This window comes from Penicillium mononematosum, assembly GCF_028829835.1.
Source record: "Penicillium mononematosum strain IBT 11891 chromosome Unknown utg000005l:1.0-9366267.0:1.0-9372171.0, whole genome shotgun sequence".
NCBI lineage: Eukaryota > Fungi > Ascomycota > Eurotiomycetes > Eurotiales > Aspergillaceae > Penicillium > Penicillium mononematosum.
The window spans coordinates 7,921,106-7,938,991 of NW_026643275.1; the positions used below are offsets into that span (position 1 = coordinate 7,921,106).

General features: G+C 48.3%; 6 protein-coding genes across 6 annotated transcripts; 4 read left to right on the plus strand and 2 right to left on the minus strand.

The window, feature by feature from the left end:
- Positions 1-3,128: 3,128 nt before the first annotated feature.
- Positions 3,129-3,626, plus strand: N7519_011208 (uncharacterized protein; the record flags this gene model as incomplete). The annotated part of the gene is made up of 2 exons (XM_057297981.1): positions 3,129-3,321; positions 3,406-3,626. 2 exons carry the CDS (start codon positions 3,129-3,131, stop codon positions 3,624-3,626), a joined length of 414 nt encoding a protein of 137 aa, XP_057145863.1.
- A 202-nt stretch (positions 3,627-3,828) lies between these two features.
- Positions 3,829-4,777, minus strand: N7519_011209 (putative FHA domain protein SNIP1; the record flags this gene model as incomplete). The annotated part of the gene is given in 2 exon segments (XM_057297982.1): positions 3,829-4,157; positions 4,168-4,777. 2 exon segments carry the CDS (start codon positions 4,775-4,777, stop codon positions 3,829-3,831), a joined length of 939 nt encoding a protein of 312 aa, XP_057145864.1.
- A 218-nt stretch (positions 4,778-4,995) lies between these two features.
- N7519_011210 (J domain-containing protein) lies at positions 4,996-5,916 on the plus strand (the record flags this gene model as incomplete). Its single annotated transcript, XM_057297983.1, has 1 exon — positions 4,996-5,916. The coding sequence occupies one exon, from the start codon at positions 4,996-4,998 to the stop codon at positions 5,914-5,916; it is 921 nt and encodes a 306-aa protein (XP_057145865.1).
- Positions 5,917-7,521: 1,605 nt separating this feature from the next.
- Positions 7,522-13,135, plus strand: pkhB (putative sensor histidine kinase/response regulator; the record flags this gene model as incomplete). The annotated part of the gene is made up of 3 exons (XM_057297984.1): positions 7,522-12,621; positions 12,673-12,786; positions 12,842-13,135. The coding sequence occupies 3 exons, from the start codon at positions 7,522-7,524 to the stop codon at positions 13,133-13,135; spliced, it is 5,508 nt and encodes a 1,835-aa protein (XP_057145866.1).
- A 3,017-nt stretch (positions 13,136-16,152) lies between these two features.
- On the minus strand, positions 16,153-16,551 carry N7519_011212 (uncharacterized protein; the record flags this gene model as incomplete). The annotated part of the gene is made up of 1 exon (XM_057297985.1): positions 16,153-16,551. The coding sequence occupies one exon, from the start codon at positions 16,549-16,551 to the stop codon at positions 16,153-16,155; it is 399 nt and encodes a 132-aa protein (XP_057145867.1).
- Positions 16,552-16,694: 143 nt separating this feature from the next.
- Positions 16,695-17,559, plus strand: N7519_011213 (KxDL motif-containing protein; the record flags this gene model as incomplete). Its single annotated transcript, XM_057297986.1, has 3 exons — positions 16,695-17,002; positions 17,142-17,294; positions 17,478-17,559. The coding sequence occupies 3 exons, from the start codon at positions 16,695-16,697 to the stop codon at positions 17,557-17,559; spliced, it is 543 nt and encodes a 180-aa protein (XP_057145868.1).
- Positions 17,560-17,886: the final 327 nt, after the last annotated feature.

Genomic DNA, 17,886 nt, shown 5'->3' on the forward strand with positions numbered 1-17,886 from the left:
GGGAATTTTTGTTATTTGATATCTTTCCCTTTATATCCAGTATGTTCCGGTATTCTCTATATCACTATATACAACTTCTCTGCCAAATTCATTCATGGATATCTCTATTCCATCTGCTTTTCTGTGAGCTACATGCGAGCCATGCGGGAGATATGTGTGAGTTCTCTGCAAGTTCACTGCGTGTTGTTTGTTTCAAACGTAATGATATAATGCGAATTGTTGAGATAAGACTGGATAAGTCTGTAGATGCACTCAGCCCGAGATGTGCTTCTAGCAGAACCAGTAAGTCACGGATATGAATGACCACGGGAGCTTGATCCAATTCAAGCTTTATTTACTGGGTCGCCAAGGTGCCACCAGATCTGGGCAATACCTACATATGTAGGTAGTCAATGGAAATTAATATGCATTTATTGAATGTATATCATTTTGATATCTTCTTCTTATAACTACAGAAGTCATCTTGGTAGTTTGCCTACGGACCTTGGATCCCAGGGTCACACTGGTGTATACATACTCTCATAGTTGGGTGGGACAGAGAATCTAGATTGCCATCTAAATCTAAGGTTTCACCTCGACGCAGTTCAAATCTGATTTGTTGCAGACTGTTGGATCACTCATGATGAGACCTCGGACGCTTTCCAGATTGGGTTTGCCCTACATTTTGAGGCAAAACTGATCGTTGATGAAATGCTCTCATTATAGAGTGATCTAAGCATCGCGAGATCCCAACGTGTTAAAATACAATAGCGATTTGTTTAGATTAAAGTGTTATATATATGAGGGTTGAGACGTATCTATATCCTGTTTCTTAATCTGAGACTCCGAACCTTGGCCAAGTTGGGGTTGCCCTGGACCTTGAGACAATCCTAGAGTTCATTCTTTTGATTGCACAATATCCGAATTGGGATCCTGGCACATGGACGCATAGTCGTAAGTTTACCCTGACACACTCCGAAGTGACGAGCCCTGTTCACGGAGAGTTTAACAGCAAAGCGGGCCGATGCTATGAAAGAAACGCAAGACATGCAATCAGGCTTCGTCTTAGGGCCCCCATTGAGCTTTGGTCCCAGCATTCGATTCATGTGGTTATATTTTAGTGTATGGCGACTTAGACTAGCGGTGACAGACTATAACCAGGACACCCTGGTTTTGGGATTCACTTCGGCCACATATTTCGGAGTATCTCGAGATCTCTGTTTAGGTTCTTCCCCTTCTACCTAGTCATCACGTTACATTCATATAGTTATCTACGGGTGATATGCTCGGAGATTCATTCGAGTCAGGTACAGGAAGAGTGTGGTCTAGAAAATCCCACTGTAGTCAGCAAGGGATATCCTTGGATCTTCTGGGCCAAGGTCCTATATTAAGAAGACTACTAATAAGGCCATTAAAAAGACTCCTGAAGGATAAGACCAAAATGACTACTAACAAGACTACTAGTCTGTATTATATGGTAAATACTATGTTGTAGATGTTACCCGTATATCCGTCTCCAAGCACTATGTCGGAGTTTTCCGAAGGTGATGATGTTCTCGCAGTTTTAGAATATGAGTCAATTGCTCTTGATATCTGCGAAGGGGCAGAGCGGCCACAGCTCAAATGCCTGATTTTTCAGGGTGAATGCCTGATGTATGCCTTAATTTAGACCGCTTTTAACACCGCTCTACACAGTGTATTGTAAATTGAGGCTATTCGCGCCGTACAAAACCCCCATATTTTGAAATTGATGCTAGTATTCCCACCACACAAATCCTCATATATATCAAATTTCAGGTGTCGATATCATTCTCACCGTCTAAATCTATCGGTTTTGAAGCTTTCCGACCGTATAAACCACGAAATTGAAGCTATTCCTATAGCCTTAATACCTAGAATAGGACAAATCTGAGGATCTGTATAGTGGGAATAGCTTCATATTGCCTAATATGGAGGTTTACATAGAGATCCACGCTGTGGGAAAGCCTCAACGCCTAGAATTAGACAAATCTAAGGATTTAGATGGTGGGAATAGCTTCATTTTACCGGGCTGAACATCCATCCATGGATGGATAGGTACTTTGCTTATTAAGCGAAATGTCATAGTAATTCAGGTATCTTCATTTTCTGCCAGTCTAAAATCAGGCAGATTTAGGCAAATTAACGTATTCGGTAAGGGAGCTGCGCATGTAAGCCAGCTGCGCAGCCCAAAACACATAGTAAATGCGATATTTTATAACTTGATATCTGAACAACCACATTTGTTTCTGGTTTAGTTGCTTGTCGATAGCTATTGATAAGGCTTATGATCTCTATATATTAATCTTAAGTTAATTGGAACTGTGTATTATTATGGTATTGAAAATTACTCTGCCCCAAGGTAGAAATATATATCGACTCAACCTCTAGGTTATGAAAACTCTTTAAAAGTTCCTGAAGGGGCTGGATATCACCTAAAACATAGTATGCTTTAAGGAGAAGTGGTTATAGACCACTTTTGTTGAGATATCAATTTGTAATTTATCGCTTTTACTATGTGTTTTGGGCTGCGCAGCTGGCTTACATGCGCAGCTCGCTTACCGAATACGTTAAGGCATCAACCCTGAAAAATCAGGCATTTGAGCTGTGGCCGCTCTGCCCCTTCGCAGATATCCAATCCAATCCAACGATATATCGCTTCAATCTCTGTGGTGCTTGTTAGCAATCTTCTTGTTCCCTAGTAGTAATTGGGGTACTATCCCGAGGTCTATATGTTGTACATGTTGCTGTCCCAGAGCGTCGATCAGCCAGAAAACAATGACTCCAAAAATGACCTCAAAACCGGATTTGGACGTGTATAAAATCCCATGAGCAAACCTGATTTGCAAAGGAAACCTTGGAAATCAGGCCAAAGCTGACTGTCCATCGACGTAAGAAGTGGACTACATACTCATGACGTCGCCGAAAACCAACTACCCGCTGAGCGGCGACCAAGTAGAAACCAAGTATGATACGGCCACATTTTAAAGCTCGAACCTATTTAAACAAGCTACCCTGCATTGATCTGGGGAAATCCATAAAATATTTTCATCAATTATACGCCAATTAGCCTGAGCTATCGGAAACTTCTACCACACCACTCACTCCCTTACAAAACCACCTCCAAAACCATGTCAGCAGCACGATTCGCTCCTCTCCTCCGGTCCCGGGTGGCTGTACAAACTGCACCTGGCTTCCAGGCAATTCGCTCCATTTCAGCGACAGCCCCTTGCAATAAGGGACCTGTCGATGCGACAAAAGACACACTGAAGAAAGCCGATCGGACCGTTTCCGACGCAGCAGTCAAGGGCATCAATACAGGCGGTACGTCTTCAAACGTGATCTCACAGATCTACATGACTTCCATTCAATGTGCAGACTGATGCTAACGTGACTTTGCCAACAGAGAAAGCCGCCAACAAGCTCAAGGACGTCGTTGGCGCTGGGGCCAAGCAAGCAAAGGAAAGGGGGGAGAGGTGAAGGGCGAGGCATCCGAGTATGCAGGCAAAGCGAAGGGCGAGGCGTCCGAATACGCAGGCAAGGTGAAGGGTGAGACGGCCGAGTATGCAGGCAAGGGTAAGGGCAAGGCAGAAGAAGCACTGAACGAAGCTAAGGAAAAGGTAAAGTAGGCGATGGACCAGCTTGAAGGGAAGTCCAAGGAGGCCAAGCGCCGCATTGATTCAAGGCTTCGACCTTGTCTGCCCGCGAAGACTAGGTTAAGCTCGCATCACTTATGATCCGAAATGTAATATTATTGCCATATTCCGTTCATCGAAGTTGTTGTACCCCGTAGCGCTTCAATGCTTTCAACAAAGCTGAAGGCATCACTCTTCAGCTGGGAGGCAGCATGAGGACGTATTCGCGCGAGCTTAGACCGAAGCGAATCACGTCCTTATCCATGACTTCCACGTAACGACCACCAGGGATAGTCTCTCCGTTAACGCTCGATCCATTTGCACTCTCAAGATCAATAAGATAAGGCTTGACCTTGCCGATGCGATCGCCGTATTCATTGCGCTTCTCAACAAATCGGAATTGTAGCACTGCATGCTGCTTCGAGCAGCTGGGATGGTCGAGTGGGAAGTCTACCACCATTCGCTCACGACCAACCAGCCAGCAACTGCGTTCACTCAATTCGACCGTTTCCAACAAGTCTTGCCCTTTGAACACATACATGCGCCAAGCTTCCTTGGGGGGGCGGCTTGCGCGCCTCTGGGGGCTCATGGTATTTCAAAACTATCTCCGTACCACCCTGGACTTGAATTGTATTGCTTTCGGCTGCGAGTCTACCAGTGGGGTTGAAGTTCGGCTTTTGCTTTTCTGGCGCCGGTGCATCTGAAGGGTGCGCCACGTCGGTGAATGCGTCGGACTGTGAGGGGAGGGGACCGCGTCGTTCCAATGCTCGGGGTGGAGGGCTGCGTGATCTTTGGGGTGAGCGAGAGCGAGATCGTGATCGCGTACGACGATGCCTCCGAGAAGATCGTGCTTCATATTCGTCCCGGGTATCATGATGTCGATGGCTGCGGTGTCTGTGCCTGCGGCGGTCTTCACCAGCTAAGCTTGAGGATCGCTCTCTGCGCTCACGGCGAGGTCGATCACGATCACTTCGGCGACTGGTTCTTTCAGCTGGGCTGCGGGATGATCTCCGTCGAGGGCTGTCCCGGTGAGAGCTCCGGCGGTCTTGGTCGCGTCTTCTTGAGCTCGAATAGTGGTCGTCTTGCGAGTCTTGCGACCTATCTCGGCGCCGGCGTTCAGGGCGGTCGTCGTCGGACCCAGGCATTGTTGTTGAAATGTGACTGCGGGAAAGGTAAGCGTAAATATTTCGTTCAAAGTGTCGGAGATCTTTAGGTCAAACCTCGAACGCCTGTGCACACGTGACCATCCCCGAAGCCGCCGTTCCGGAGCACGAGGGCCTCACCTTACTCCTCTCACGATAACTTTAAGACACGAGCACAACGGATATTTTGACCGTGCTCACTAAAGTGACACCATGTGACAATGTTCAAGAAAATCAATCTTTTTCATTGCCAAAGCCTGCGCATTTTGAACTCGACCGTGGTCTCCCCGCTTCCTCGTTCCAACAATAAAGTCTCTACGGGCTATGGACTGCAGGCACCATACAAACGCAGTAACTATGCCACCGCAGCAGGGTTCCCACATCAGGACTACTCATGGCCCAGCAATCCATCTTTCACTCCTTATGATGTCTTGAACCTACCCCGCAGCGCAACGTACACGAAAAGGAATTACTATGACCTTGTTAAGATCTACCACCCTGACCGACCTCTGAAAGACCACCCTCTTTTCCATCAATTAACCGCTGAAACTCGACTGCAGCGCTACCGAATTGTGGTGGACGCACATGAAATCCTTTCCGACCCGATCAAACGAGCGGCCTATGATCGAAATGGCACTGGATGGATCCACACGGTACTGGATACAAGAGTAGAACGAGCTTCACATGGACCGAACATCTACGCCAATGCCACTTGGGAAGATTGGGAGGACTGGCATAACCGCCACCAAGGACCGCAGCAGCATGTTGTCGACCAGCGCACCTTCACTCGGCTTGTAATCCTCTTGGTGCTGTTTGCGGGCGCCCTTCAAGCATCCTGGCTCGGACAGGTGAATAGTGGCTACAATGATCGCCTACGTGAGGTCAACGAGAAGTCGGCGCGCGTTCTACAGGACCGCAGAGACAGCACTGTCAAACAGATGGATTCCAATGATGCGCGCGTGCAGGGCTTTCTCATTCGGAGGGACCCTACAGGGTCGGGTTTGAAGGATAACGAGCACCCGGTTTATCAGAGGGAGTTGAATCCTCGGCGCGGTTTGGATGTGGGTGACCAAGCTGGCAAAAATAGCCGAGAGCCTGCACAGTCAGTGGACTTGGAGCCGGAACCTCCAGGACTCTGCTAGTTCTGTTATATGAGTATATGATTGCATGGCGTTTTGACATTCTACGTGGGTGCTGTATTTTCATAAGGATTTGGTTATAGTCCTGGAGGCTATTGAACATATGACTCCTGGGAAAGTACACTTGAATAAATCTCAACTTCGAATAATTTTTGACAGCTTGCAATTTGCCCAGCGGAGCAGTGGAAGTAGTATAATGTTGATGAGATATCTCATTCAGTCAGGATCCACAGCTAAGTATATGAAAGTAGGCATAGCCCCACAAGAAGCTGGAAGAATAAGGGATAACTATATGTGCAGCTAGAGAGCCCAGACTATATTGTACATATAAAGGAGCCAGCCAAGTGAGATGGAATGTATATATATGCCGAATGACGACAGGAGAATCCATGGATCTCTGATGAACGTCTACTTAGGTAGTAGGTATTGAAAAGGTTTCAACTTTCAACCGTTCGGAACAATATATATTGTCGAGATAAAATAAAGTATTGCAAACCCCAGATTATCCATTTCGCAGTTTTTAGAATTCCTGCGGGAAAAGGGGGCTTTGACCGTCGATGCACTAATCATTCCCACATCGAGCCGATTTGGCGCCACAGGAGCCCCGTTGACGTCGGCGGGTCGATCCCCTTGTTCCCAGGGGGGGGTTAGGCATCTGCAACAGGACAATGCTTTTGACCTACTACAATACCCCATTCCCCGTAAATGCGAGGCTGAACAAGGGGGATAGGGTTGGATTCTCTGGTCTCAGACCCGGTGCTTTCTTTGATTCTAGATATTCCAGTTTTCTAGTATGTACATATGTAGTTTTATTATAGCATGGAATATTTCATAGAATTTCATAAATTTCATCCCACAGTCCCATAAAAGGGAGAAATTTGGATTTGGTCGAATATCGTCATTGCTCACCGCAGTCCCGAGTACAGGTAAGCCAGGTACAGTATAGGGCTACGTCACATATTTCTTTTTATATTGTGTTAAGGGGAAGACTTGGATATATAGAGAAAAAAAGAAGTGAAAGGTCAACTCTTAACATACGAACATATTTATAATCCATTATAGAGGAAATACCGATATAATACCTAGGTAATAACTAATATAACTAATAACTATATATAAGAAATATAAGAAAAAAGCCACCAAGTTTTTTTTTATTTTCCTACGTCATAATTCTCCCCAGGTGCATCACGCCCCCAGTCCACTTTTTTTCCTCCCATCCACTCCCATATCGATCCAATGGGCCTGGCGGGTACATTTCCTTTCTCTTTCTCGAATCCCCTCCCCTTTGATACCTAGGTCTATACACCGCCCCCTCCAACTTTATTCAGCTTCATCTTCCAGGGCTATCATTCTAAGATCAAACTCGATATTCTATTGGCATCTATTTTCTTTTCTTCCTACCCCACTCAACATCTGACCTCCCTCATTTGCGACGGTCAAGCCATAAAACGCCTCACATCGTTCCATCCTATACTTCATCCACAACTATTGATATCCTTTTATTCCCTTTCCCTCCACTGGAGGTGTGAGAATGAGGATGTCCATAGTGAGAGGAGTCCTCCATTCCCTTCGCCAACAGAGACACATCCGCAGGTGTCCCAATCTCATATGCAGCCTCTCAGATCGCCTGGCTACCGCTCCCCACATGGTCACCAATCCCAAAAATTGGTGGATGAACTGGCGGATAGGGTGGATGCTCTTGAGAAGTCATCCCTCCAACCATCTCGTTTATCGCGCGGTGACTCTGCAGAGCAGGTTGTCGGTCTAACACCCATTACCGAGGACGCACGATCGGAAGCCGAGCGACAGGAGGATCAAGGTCGCAGCTCGCATACTCTCAAGGAACTTCGAAGGCAGATGGAAGATCTCCTTGTATACCAACAGATGCAGCAAACCCAACCCGTCTCGTCCCAGAACCAACCCGTCTCCGCCCTCTCGAATGATACCCCAAGAAAGAGACGTTTGTCAAATACCTTGTCCAATGCCTCAACGGAGGCTCCAGTCGCAACCGTGAATACCAATACCTCCGCAGGCTCGGCAGGTTCGGCAGGGACAATCAAAGGTGCCCAGACAGAGACGCCTTCCGATCGCAAACCAGCACACACACCGTCCTATCCTTTCCCACCCATGCAAAATAAACCGGCCAAAATGGGGATTGAACCAACAGCGCGTGGGGGCCCATTTAGATTGAAGCTTCCATCCGAGAAACCTCATTTTTCGACAGGGCCCCAAACTCTGCCCACAGAACCAAAAGCCGTGGAACCACATCCGACCTTTTTGCCTGCTCATCATAGCCAGATCCAGGAAGATCCGAATTTTACCAGTCCCAATCTCTATGATCTCACTCTTCAGCTGAATGCGGATGCGGGACTCGAAGCGTGGTGGTCCAACCTCATTGATATATTGCAAACGCATTACGGGGCTGAGCGTGTGTCACTCGCTGTCCCTGGAGATGTGACCGATTTGGAGAACGTACCTTGGGGCCAAAAGGCAATCTTTAACCAGAACGTGGATACGTCATTGCATGAATTTCAAGCGCGTCATATAGGGAAGGGACCATCGACGGAGACATCTCACTCACGCAAGAGCGCCCAACAGAAAACTGAACCAGTATCCCAGGCTAAAATACCTGGACCTTCGCGGCCATCTTTATTATCACGGCACTCATTCGCTGGGTTTGATAAAAACAAAGGCCAAGCCCCTCACGATCCCAACCAACCACAAGTTTCGAAGATGAATGTCAAATCCGAGAAAAAGCACGTACATATCGCTCCCCCAAACCCGCCATCCACGGATCATTTGATGGGTGAGAGCTCCGAAGCCAAAGACGATACGCTCAACTGTCTCCTCGGCAGTATGCGGCAGGCCGTGTTTCCCATACCGAGACCGTTGGAGGTAGAGCTAGACCCTCTCATCAAGCGTACAGGCGTGGTCAGGCTATTTGGACGTACCCGTCCCACCGTCTTAACACGTGAATATACAGAGAGCGCGCAATATCCACAGCGTTGGACCGAGTCCGCCGACAGTCCGAATGAGATGGTTCAAGTTACTCCTGATGTCGATGGTCCGAGTGACAGGGGAACCGGGGCTGTGCCGATGCAGCAAGGCCTCGGCGTCAGTGGATTGAAACAGTATGATGAATATGAGCAGATTCCGCAGTCTCCTTGGTCCCAGTCCCCTGCTCCATCACCTGCTCCCCGCACACATGCAGAACAAAACCCGTTCTTCACAAGCCATTCGGTCGATGAAGGGGCTTTCTCCAAGCATCCGCCTTCACACGACTACTCTAATAACCTTCCACTAGAGGCTATTGGGATCGATCACTCAAAGACCGTTATCCATATTCCTCTTTTACATGGTGGCCACTCTAACCGGGATTCCTCATCGACAGTGAGATTTCCTGTTGCCGTTGTCTCGATGCTGTGCACAATTGTTCCATATCCTGCTAACCTCAGGCAATCACTCTCATTTCTGATGCCGCATTTGACAACTTCTTTCTGCTTGGCTCAGCGATATAGCCAGCTTGAGAGACAACTCTCATCCAAGGTGGAAACTCCCCGCTATGGTCATCTTTTAGGTCTCGGGGGCACTTTTTCAGATGCAAGCAGTGAGCTAGAGCTTGTTGCGGGACTAAGCGGTCACGTCGACTACTCCGCTGGCGACAACAACAACCCAATGTCCGCGCAAGCGAGTACCACTAGCCCTAGTGATCGTTCGTCTGTAAAGTTCAGTCCTGCTGTTTCTGCGATGGGGACCCCTGGATTTGATCTTGGCCATATTGGATTCGGGTCCGCAAATCAGTCTCCAGGAGTGGCTTCACGATCTGGTGGAGAAGGTGCTGAGAGCTATTTCAATGTCCCACAAAATAAAAGCGCCCGAGACAATGCACCCCAACACAGACCACGGCTCGTCAAGTCGAAGACCACCAACATCGACTCATCGACGCCAATTTCTCCGGACAAAGCGGCCTGGAAACCAACCACCGGCGATGAGAGCAACCTACGAGATCAATCTTTCTGTACCGCATCGCCACTGCAAGAAACCAGACCGCCCAATCCCCTTTCACCAAACCAGCAATCATCACGTCAAGCCTCTACGAACTCGTTGTACGCCCAACTGCAACGGGAGCTTCCGCGCCCGTTCTCTGACACGATAGCCCAGCTGATGCTTAATTCTATCCCATTGCATCTCTTCCTGGCGAAACCCCAGAGTGGCGAGGTGATCTGGACCAATTCCAAGTTTGATGCCTACAGAAGAAGTCAGCACCAGGAGCAAAAGTTTCGAGATCCTTGGCAGAACATTCATAGCAGCGAGAGTGAGCATGTTCATACCAAATGGGCCAATGCCTTGCGCACGGGCGCACAGTTCACTGAAAGAGTGCGGGTCCGAAGATTCAACGATGAATCCGCATATCGCTGGTTCATTTTCCGGGCCAACCCGTTGTTATCGTCAACAGGAGAGGTACTGTACTGGATTGGGTCTTTCCTTGACATTCATGAGCAGCATATTGCTGAGCTTGAGGCAATTCAAGAAAGGGAAAAGTTTGCTATTGATGCGAAGTATCGTGCATTCTCCAATTCGATCCCACAGGTTGTGTTTGAGGCAACGGAGAACCGCGGATTGATATTCGTCAACGAGCAGTGGAATCTATACACCGGTCAGCCGCTCGAGGAAGCACACGACCTCGGCTTCGCTAAACATGTCCATCCTGACGATCTCGAAAAGTGTGGTGAGCTGTCTCTCAACAGAACATCTCGGAACACAGACCAAAATGATAGCGGACCTTATGAGTTCATGGTCGGGTCAGCTCTTGATGAACTTGTGAAGCGCGGCATTGCTTCTTTGCAGCAAGATGAGAATGGCCGGGTCTTCTATTCCACCGAGATCCGCCTTCGTTCTCGAGGTGGTGATTTCCGATGGCATTTGGTTCGCGTAGTACGTGTCAAGACCAGCAGTTTCGGGAGCGAGGAAGCCTCCTGGTACGGAACTTGTACCGACATCAACGACCGCAAAAACCTCGAAAGAGAACTCAACAAGGCCATGCAACAGTTGAATCACCAAATGGAGTCCAAGACAAAGTTCTTCAGCAACATGTCGCATGAGATCCGAACCCCGCTTAACGGCATTCTTGGTACTATTCCGTTCATCCTGGATACGCAGCTTGATAGTGACCAGAGGCGAATGCTTGACACCATCCAAAACAGCTCCACCAATCTTCGCGAGTTGGTTGACAATATCCTTGATGTTTCCCGCGTCGAAGCTGGCAAGATGTCAATGGTCAAATCCTGGTTCCATATTCGATCGATGATCGAGGATGTAATCGATACCATTGCCTCACGAGCGATCGATAAGGGTCTTGAGATCAACTATCTCATAGGCGAGGACTTGCCATCGATGGTGATTGGAGACCGGTTCCGAATTCGTCAAGTCCTGATCAATCTTCTCGGCAATGCAGTCAAATTCACTGCGCAAGGTGAAATTCACATCTGCTGTGACATGTATCGGGACCCATCTGCAAACCCCGATGACACACAGGCATTCATGAATTTTGAGGTCGTGGACACCGGAAAAGGGTTCAGCTCTCAGGACGCGGAACGATTGATGCAACGATTCAGTCAGCTTGGAGAAAATGGGACACAGCAACATGCAGGTAGCGGCCTGGGGCTTTTCCTGTCGAAGCAACTCGTCGAAATGCATGGCGGCAAACTCACTCCCAGCAGCAAAGAGGGCCAGGGAGCAAAGTTTTCTTTCAACGTCAAGGTCGATGCTCCCCCGCCACCTTCCCCCTCTGAGCAGCCCAAATTGATGCGCCAGAGTTCAACTGCTTCAAGAAGGCCGGCAAAGCCCAGAACAACCTCTTATCAACAAGCCCCTCCTCTAGCTCCAAGAGACTCCGACTCGTCCGGCAAAAGCGCCGACACTCCCCTTTCTGGCTCGTTATCAATTACATCCTCTGCTCTCCCGACCCCGGATATAGGTTCCGCGCCCTTGCCACCTCCATTGGAGCAGGCAGGAGCTTTGGAAAATCTGCCAGATGCAGTCTCCAGTACAAACATTCAACCTGCTGTTGCCAGGCTCGACACACCGGCCGCCGTGCCGTCGCCTACGTCTCAACCATCTGCCTCTCCGGATACACCAATAGGACCAGTATCTGTGCCTGTCAATGGTCCTTTCTCCATCGTGACCTTGTGTCCGCTCCAAAACGCGCGGCAAGCCATAAAGCAGCACATTGAGCAGGTCGTTCCTTATGAGATTGCATTCAAAGTCACAACGTTACCTGATGTTGATGAATGGAAAGATGCGATGCACTCTGCTTCAGGTGCCCAGCCTTGTACACATCTTGTCTTGAACCTTCCAACTGATGATATATTGGAGGTCATTCAAAGCGTGTCAGACCCAGCCTTGGATCCCGCGCCCGTCATCGTCATAATTTCAGACCTTTATCAAAAGCGTCAGATCAGCTCACGGGTCAAGGAGCTAGCAGCTTCAGGAAAGCAGGTTTTCATTGTGCCAAAGCCTGTCAAACCTTCTGCTTTCTCGACTATATTCGATCCCAAGAGCAAGCGTGAGCTGAGCAAGGATCGCAACCAAGACATGGCACGCGAGATCAATAACAACTTCAAAACCGTCTCCAAGATGGTCAAAGAAGTTTTGGGCAACAAGGGTTATCGAATCCTGCTCGTTGAGGATGACGAGACCAATCGAGATGTAAGTTGGTTTATGAAAACTCGATTGAATTGATTTCTAACCCATATATAGGTCATGTTGAAGTATTTGGACAAGATCAAGCTGATGTCGGAGACTGCATCCAACGGACTGGAGTGCACTAACATGGTACTTTCTAAAGAGCCAGGATATTATTCTCTCATCATTGTGAGCCTTACTTTGTACCATGTCCCCCTGCAAAACTAACCGCGTTTATTTGTAGTGCGATATTCAGATGCCCATCAAGAATGGTTACGATACCTGCAAAGACATCCGTGACTGGGAGCAAAAGAATCATTACCCACAGATTCCAATCATGGCTCTTTCGGCAAATGCAATGACAGACCAAATTGAGAACGCTGCCCGGGCAGGTTTCAATGACTATGTCACCAAACCGATCAAGCACAATGAATTGGGGAAGATGATGATGGGTCTTCTCGAGCCCGGCCGCCCCCTCATGCTTCTGCGAGACCGTCTTAACCCAGAGCAACAACAGAACATCGCTACTCGCCGCTAGGGGCTTCCCCAGGTCTTTTACCTGCCCTACCCACCTTCACCCCTGACATCTTTGCTGCTTTAATAGCAAACCTTTGTTTTAATATTCCTTTTTTATACATATATAGCCAGCCATATCCCTCTCCCCGGTTCTAGCATTCGATATTCTTACGATGGATCACGGAGTGACTTTTTTGGTGGCTCATTCGGACAGAAATGTGATTTCGGATTTGGTGGATTGCACAGGGGAGCCATTGGAAGTTCGCTAGACACGCGTGAAGCGTGCTCGTTTACATTTTAGGGCTGTTCTCACCATTTTGGAAGTTTCATTGTGATATTTGCATTTGCACAGGGTCAGGAGGGCATCTGTTCGTTTATCGATCTCTCTGATCATTCACGAGCACAGATTCCCTCCGCCCTCTGAGCCTGTGCATCATGGCGTCAGTACTCTAATTCTTGCTTATTTTTGGTTCACCAAGCAAGCAGAATCTGTTTTTGTTTTTGTTTTTTGTTTTGTTTTTTGGCCTTTCTTTATATTCTTGTGATACCAGATTATGAGCGCGTGGCACCTATCTATTTTCTGGATCTGTATTTGTTAATAATCCAACTCCTTTCACTTTACTCTTATCTCTTTTTCTCTTTCTTTTCACTTGGGTTTCAATATCCTCTTTCGGCGTTTGATGGTGCATGGTGCAAGATGTCAGATACTTCGGCTGTTCACGGTTACTTTTATCTAATGGTGTGGTCAAGGTTGAAATATACATCGTAATATATTGCATCACTTGCTGTGAGCTAAAGTAGATCATCCATTTCCATAGTTCTACTCTTATATAATGTACATTATGATAGTCCAGGCTAATACTGGCTATTGATATCTACTAACATAACCCATTAAATCTGATTAGAAGGGGCTGGAAATATCAACAAGTACTATTAGGCACCAGAGGTACATTAGAGAGGCCTCAGAAGTGAAGGCGTGAATTGTCAAGTCCATAGCTAAATGGGAAATAGTACAGATTAAGTAGTTAACTATATACTATAGTACTTGTTATACATACTCCGTAGGTAGAGATAGATTCCCAAAAAGGGAAAGCGAGTGAGTTGGCGCGCATGTGGCGGTGAAGAAAGTAGGAAATCCCCGCAACCCCCCACTTGTGCGTTGGAAAAATAAACTTGAATTGGATTGGATTGGAGTTGACTTGCATTTGAGAGGAGAATTTGAAAGAAGTAAAGGTTGAAGATTACTCTTGGAAATACTTCCACATTACCCGGGTAACCCTAGATAGAATTACATTAATTGAGCGCCATAGTCAATAAAAGCATAAGATTCTTTCCTAATATTCGGACCAAAACAGCGTGCTGGTGTAACCAATCTGTTGACATCGTACGTATACGGAGTATTAGCACTGGAAGGTTCAAAGCAATATACCTTTGGGTCTGGAGTCCGAGTTGAAGGGGGGGCGGATCAGGAGTTAGTGGGAAGACTATGACAAAGAGTGAAAGCAAAGGAAAAGGAAAAAGGTGTATGGCCCATTCTAAGCCGAAGTAAGTACTGTGCGTCATTGGTTGCCGTGCTGCCCGATGTTGGCCTGGCCGAATAAGAGATCGGGCTCAGCCATTCTCAGCATGAAGCGAGAGGAATGGCATCCGTGCGATATTCATCAAACCAGGGTCTCGATGATAGATTAGAGAACTGAGGGTGTCACAGGGTTTCCTCGGTAGCATTGTGGGTTGACGGGACATATCGTGAGTTGTCAGGCTGTAAGGCATGCAAGCCGGCTTTTAGGCACGGTGAGGCATCAACAGGGCAAAAAGGAGAAACCTTGGAAGGGAACAAGTAGTCTCAGAGTCAGCAAGGCAGATCCAAATCCAGATGCAGTTTAGAACGGGCCTCGAAGGGTGTGCCCTGCAGTCCCAATTCCTTCCCACCTAGTTGGGCCTGCGTGGTCTCCATGTCAGCAAGTATCTGGGACCAATGATGAAGGGTTATGGGCGGCACAGCATTTCTCGATATATAGTATTTTCGACGGGGCTTGCCGGATGGATTCCCTTTATCGTACATGCCCCATAGCTATCGTCAAGCAAGTCATCGACTGTCTGCATAGAGTGGGGTGCAGCGTGTTCTGTTCCCACGTTGATGGGCGTCTAGAGCGCTTGTCGATGCAGTAATGCTCTCTGCCCTGCTGCCAGAGGCTCTGGTGGTTATTGGTGGATTCGTACGAGAAGGTGGGCTTTTTCATTGTGTGCAGCAATAACAGCCGCATCAAGGTGGGAAACGGAGGAACTAGGATTAACATTCACTTTGTGGTTTTTCCTTCTTCTCCTTGTCATTCGACCTGGACTTCTTGCGCATTGGTCGCACAGTTTGCCCTTTTGGCTCATATATTGCCAGGATGATTCTTGTTGGAACCTTGCAAAAGAAGCATGGGGTCACCGATTCGGGAACAGTTTCGAATGCCAATTCTCACGGTCCTTTAGTTCATGCAATGATGTCCAACACTCTCCGTGTGACCTTGAATGCAGCGATCCTCATTTTTGGGCTCTTGGGCTCCGATCCCCAAGATGATGTAAGGCGAAACATCCCGATTCCCGGGAATCTGTTTGGTTTTCGCGGAAGCGCGTATTTGACCACTACATACATATACAACTAACAACGTTTGTATATGTGTAGGAAACTGACCATCATGTTAGACTTGAACAGTTAGATGGGGAAAATATGTCATACCGGTTCTCGTGTAGTCCGTCTTATCTTTGGGCTTTTGTTGACCGAATCGACTTTGATCGTCCTCTTCCCAGCCCCCGAATTTCTGAAGAAAAAATTAGCTCAACGGGGACAAGGGCGGCCAAAAAAAGGGATAATTAGGAGAGGAGAAGGGGAAAAAAGAGTCAAGAAAAGTGGGAGAAGGAAGGACGGCCAAGGCCATATTTATATCTCGCCTTCCCACCAACTCCACCCATCCTACCCTCATTAAACCCACCCTCCATACCCTTTCTAGTCAATTCCTGAATAGTTCCAGTCCAAACTTTGGCCACCAAAGTTTAGACCAGGAAGAGGGGCGTAGATCGAGACCTGTTTCGTACCAAGCCGCCACGGGACGGCGGAAACCCTGAAGGAAGGCTGGCGTCCTCGCCCAGACACATTGAGTCTTTTTTTCCCACTCTGAGCGGGGTCAAGGCGGTCCAAGAGGCAAATCGGCGGGCAGATACGGAGACATACGTGCAGACGGAGCTCGGGGATTGGAGGTACAGAGGGAGGGGGTGCGAGTCAATCTGCCCCGAGTGGTCCAATGGCTCCTTCGAGGCCTTCGCAATCCTTGCCATCACATTTGCCTCCGCCAGGATGGGAGCATCCGCCGGACAGAAGACTCCCCGCGGAAGGTTATAAAATCCCTCGTCTGGCCCGGGGGAGACTGTCTTTCCTTCTTCTTCCTTTCCCATCACTCCCACTTAGGCCCGTTTGCCCATTCTTCTACATTCTTCCCGTCTTCTTGTTTCATCTTACCTCATTGAAGCACACTTGACTTTCATACTTCCTCTTTGCTCCATTATAAGACTTGCTGTTGTTGCAGTCAATCGTCGTCATGGCCACCCAGCGTCACTATTACCAGCCTACCGCTTACCCATACCACCATGCACCCTCCAAGGCGCCAGCATCAGCATCTCTTTATCCCATTTCCAGAGTCTCTGGCTCGCCACCAGACTTTTCTGATGCAAGCACCACCGCCGGCAGTCGCTCCTCTGGCGGACTCACCTTCAGCTCTGCCGGCGAGTACGATTCCAGCTTTGCATCGTATTCCGGCGTCGATGTCGTGGACGTCCTAAGCGACCGCATGCAGGATGCATTTGATCCAACCCCATTGGACAAGGGACTGGCACGACAAGCGCAAACGTGAGTCCCCCTTCAATACTTCATCCAGCATCAACAGTTCCACCTGCAACATTCACCACCAGGGGCTGGTGATCCGCAAAACAATACCAAACGAATCTCAAGATTCGAGAGAACAAGCTAACAGCAACCGCACCCGCAGATCCGGCCAACTGAACGCAAAGCAGCAAGAACTCCTCGAGCTACAAGCGCTCGCCCAACGCCGACTGAAAGGCGCACGGGCAAATTTCTCCGAAGGTCTAAAAACCGCACGAGAGACGAAACGTGACCTGGAATGGACGCAAAAACGCGTCAGGTAAGCCAAACCTACCCCTAGAACCAGACATGGTACGATGGACGTGCAAGTTCCGCTCCGCTCCGCGACAGGGGCTTCCGCTCCGCCGGGTGAGCTTGGCACGTGCACGTCGATCAGCGCCGTGCCTGCGGCATTAGCGCCGATGAGTGCTTCTAGAAGGCTGACACACGTGCCTGGAATTAGTGCCCTGAAGGCTAAGGCTGAGAAGGCCCATCCTGAGGAGTACCGACGCTCTTCGAAGAAGTACGCCTATGATGACTATTGATTGGGCTGTGCTCCAGGGCTGGGCTTCTTGATGACTGATATGATGGGGGAACCCCCTTGGTATGGACAAAATTGGGATCTTGGGACGGAGGTGGGATTATTTCTGACTTATTTGGTTCTTTGTTGGGATTGGCGCGCTTTTGCTTCTTTGGTTGGGTCTTTGTGTATATCTTCGATAGGTAATTTGTGTCTCTTGACGTATAGTAGACAGACTTCTCTGAATGGTATTGGTTGTACCTATTTTTCGGTATGGTCTAAGAATTGCTGCCTGTAGGCCTGTAATATCAGGCCTTGAGAAGTATGCCTGATTCCCTTTAGGGCTGTAGAG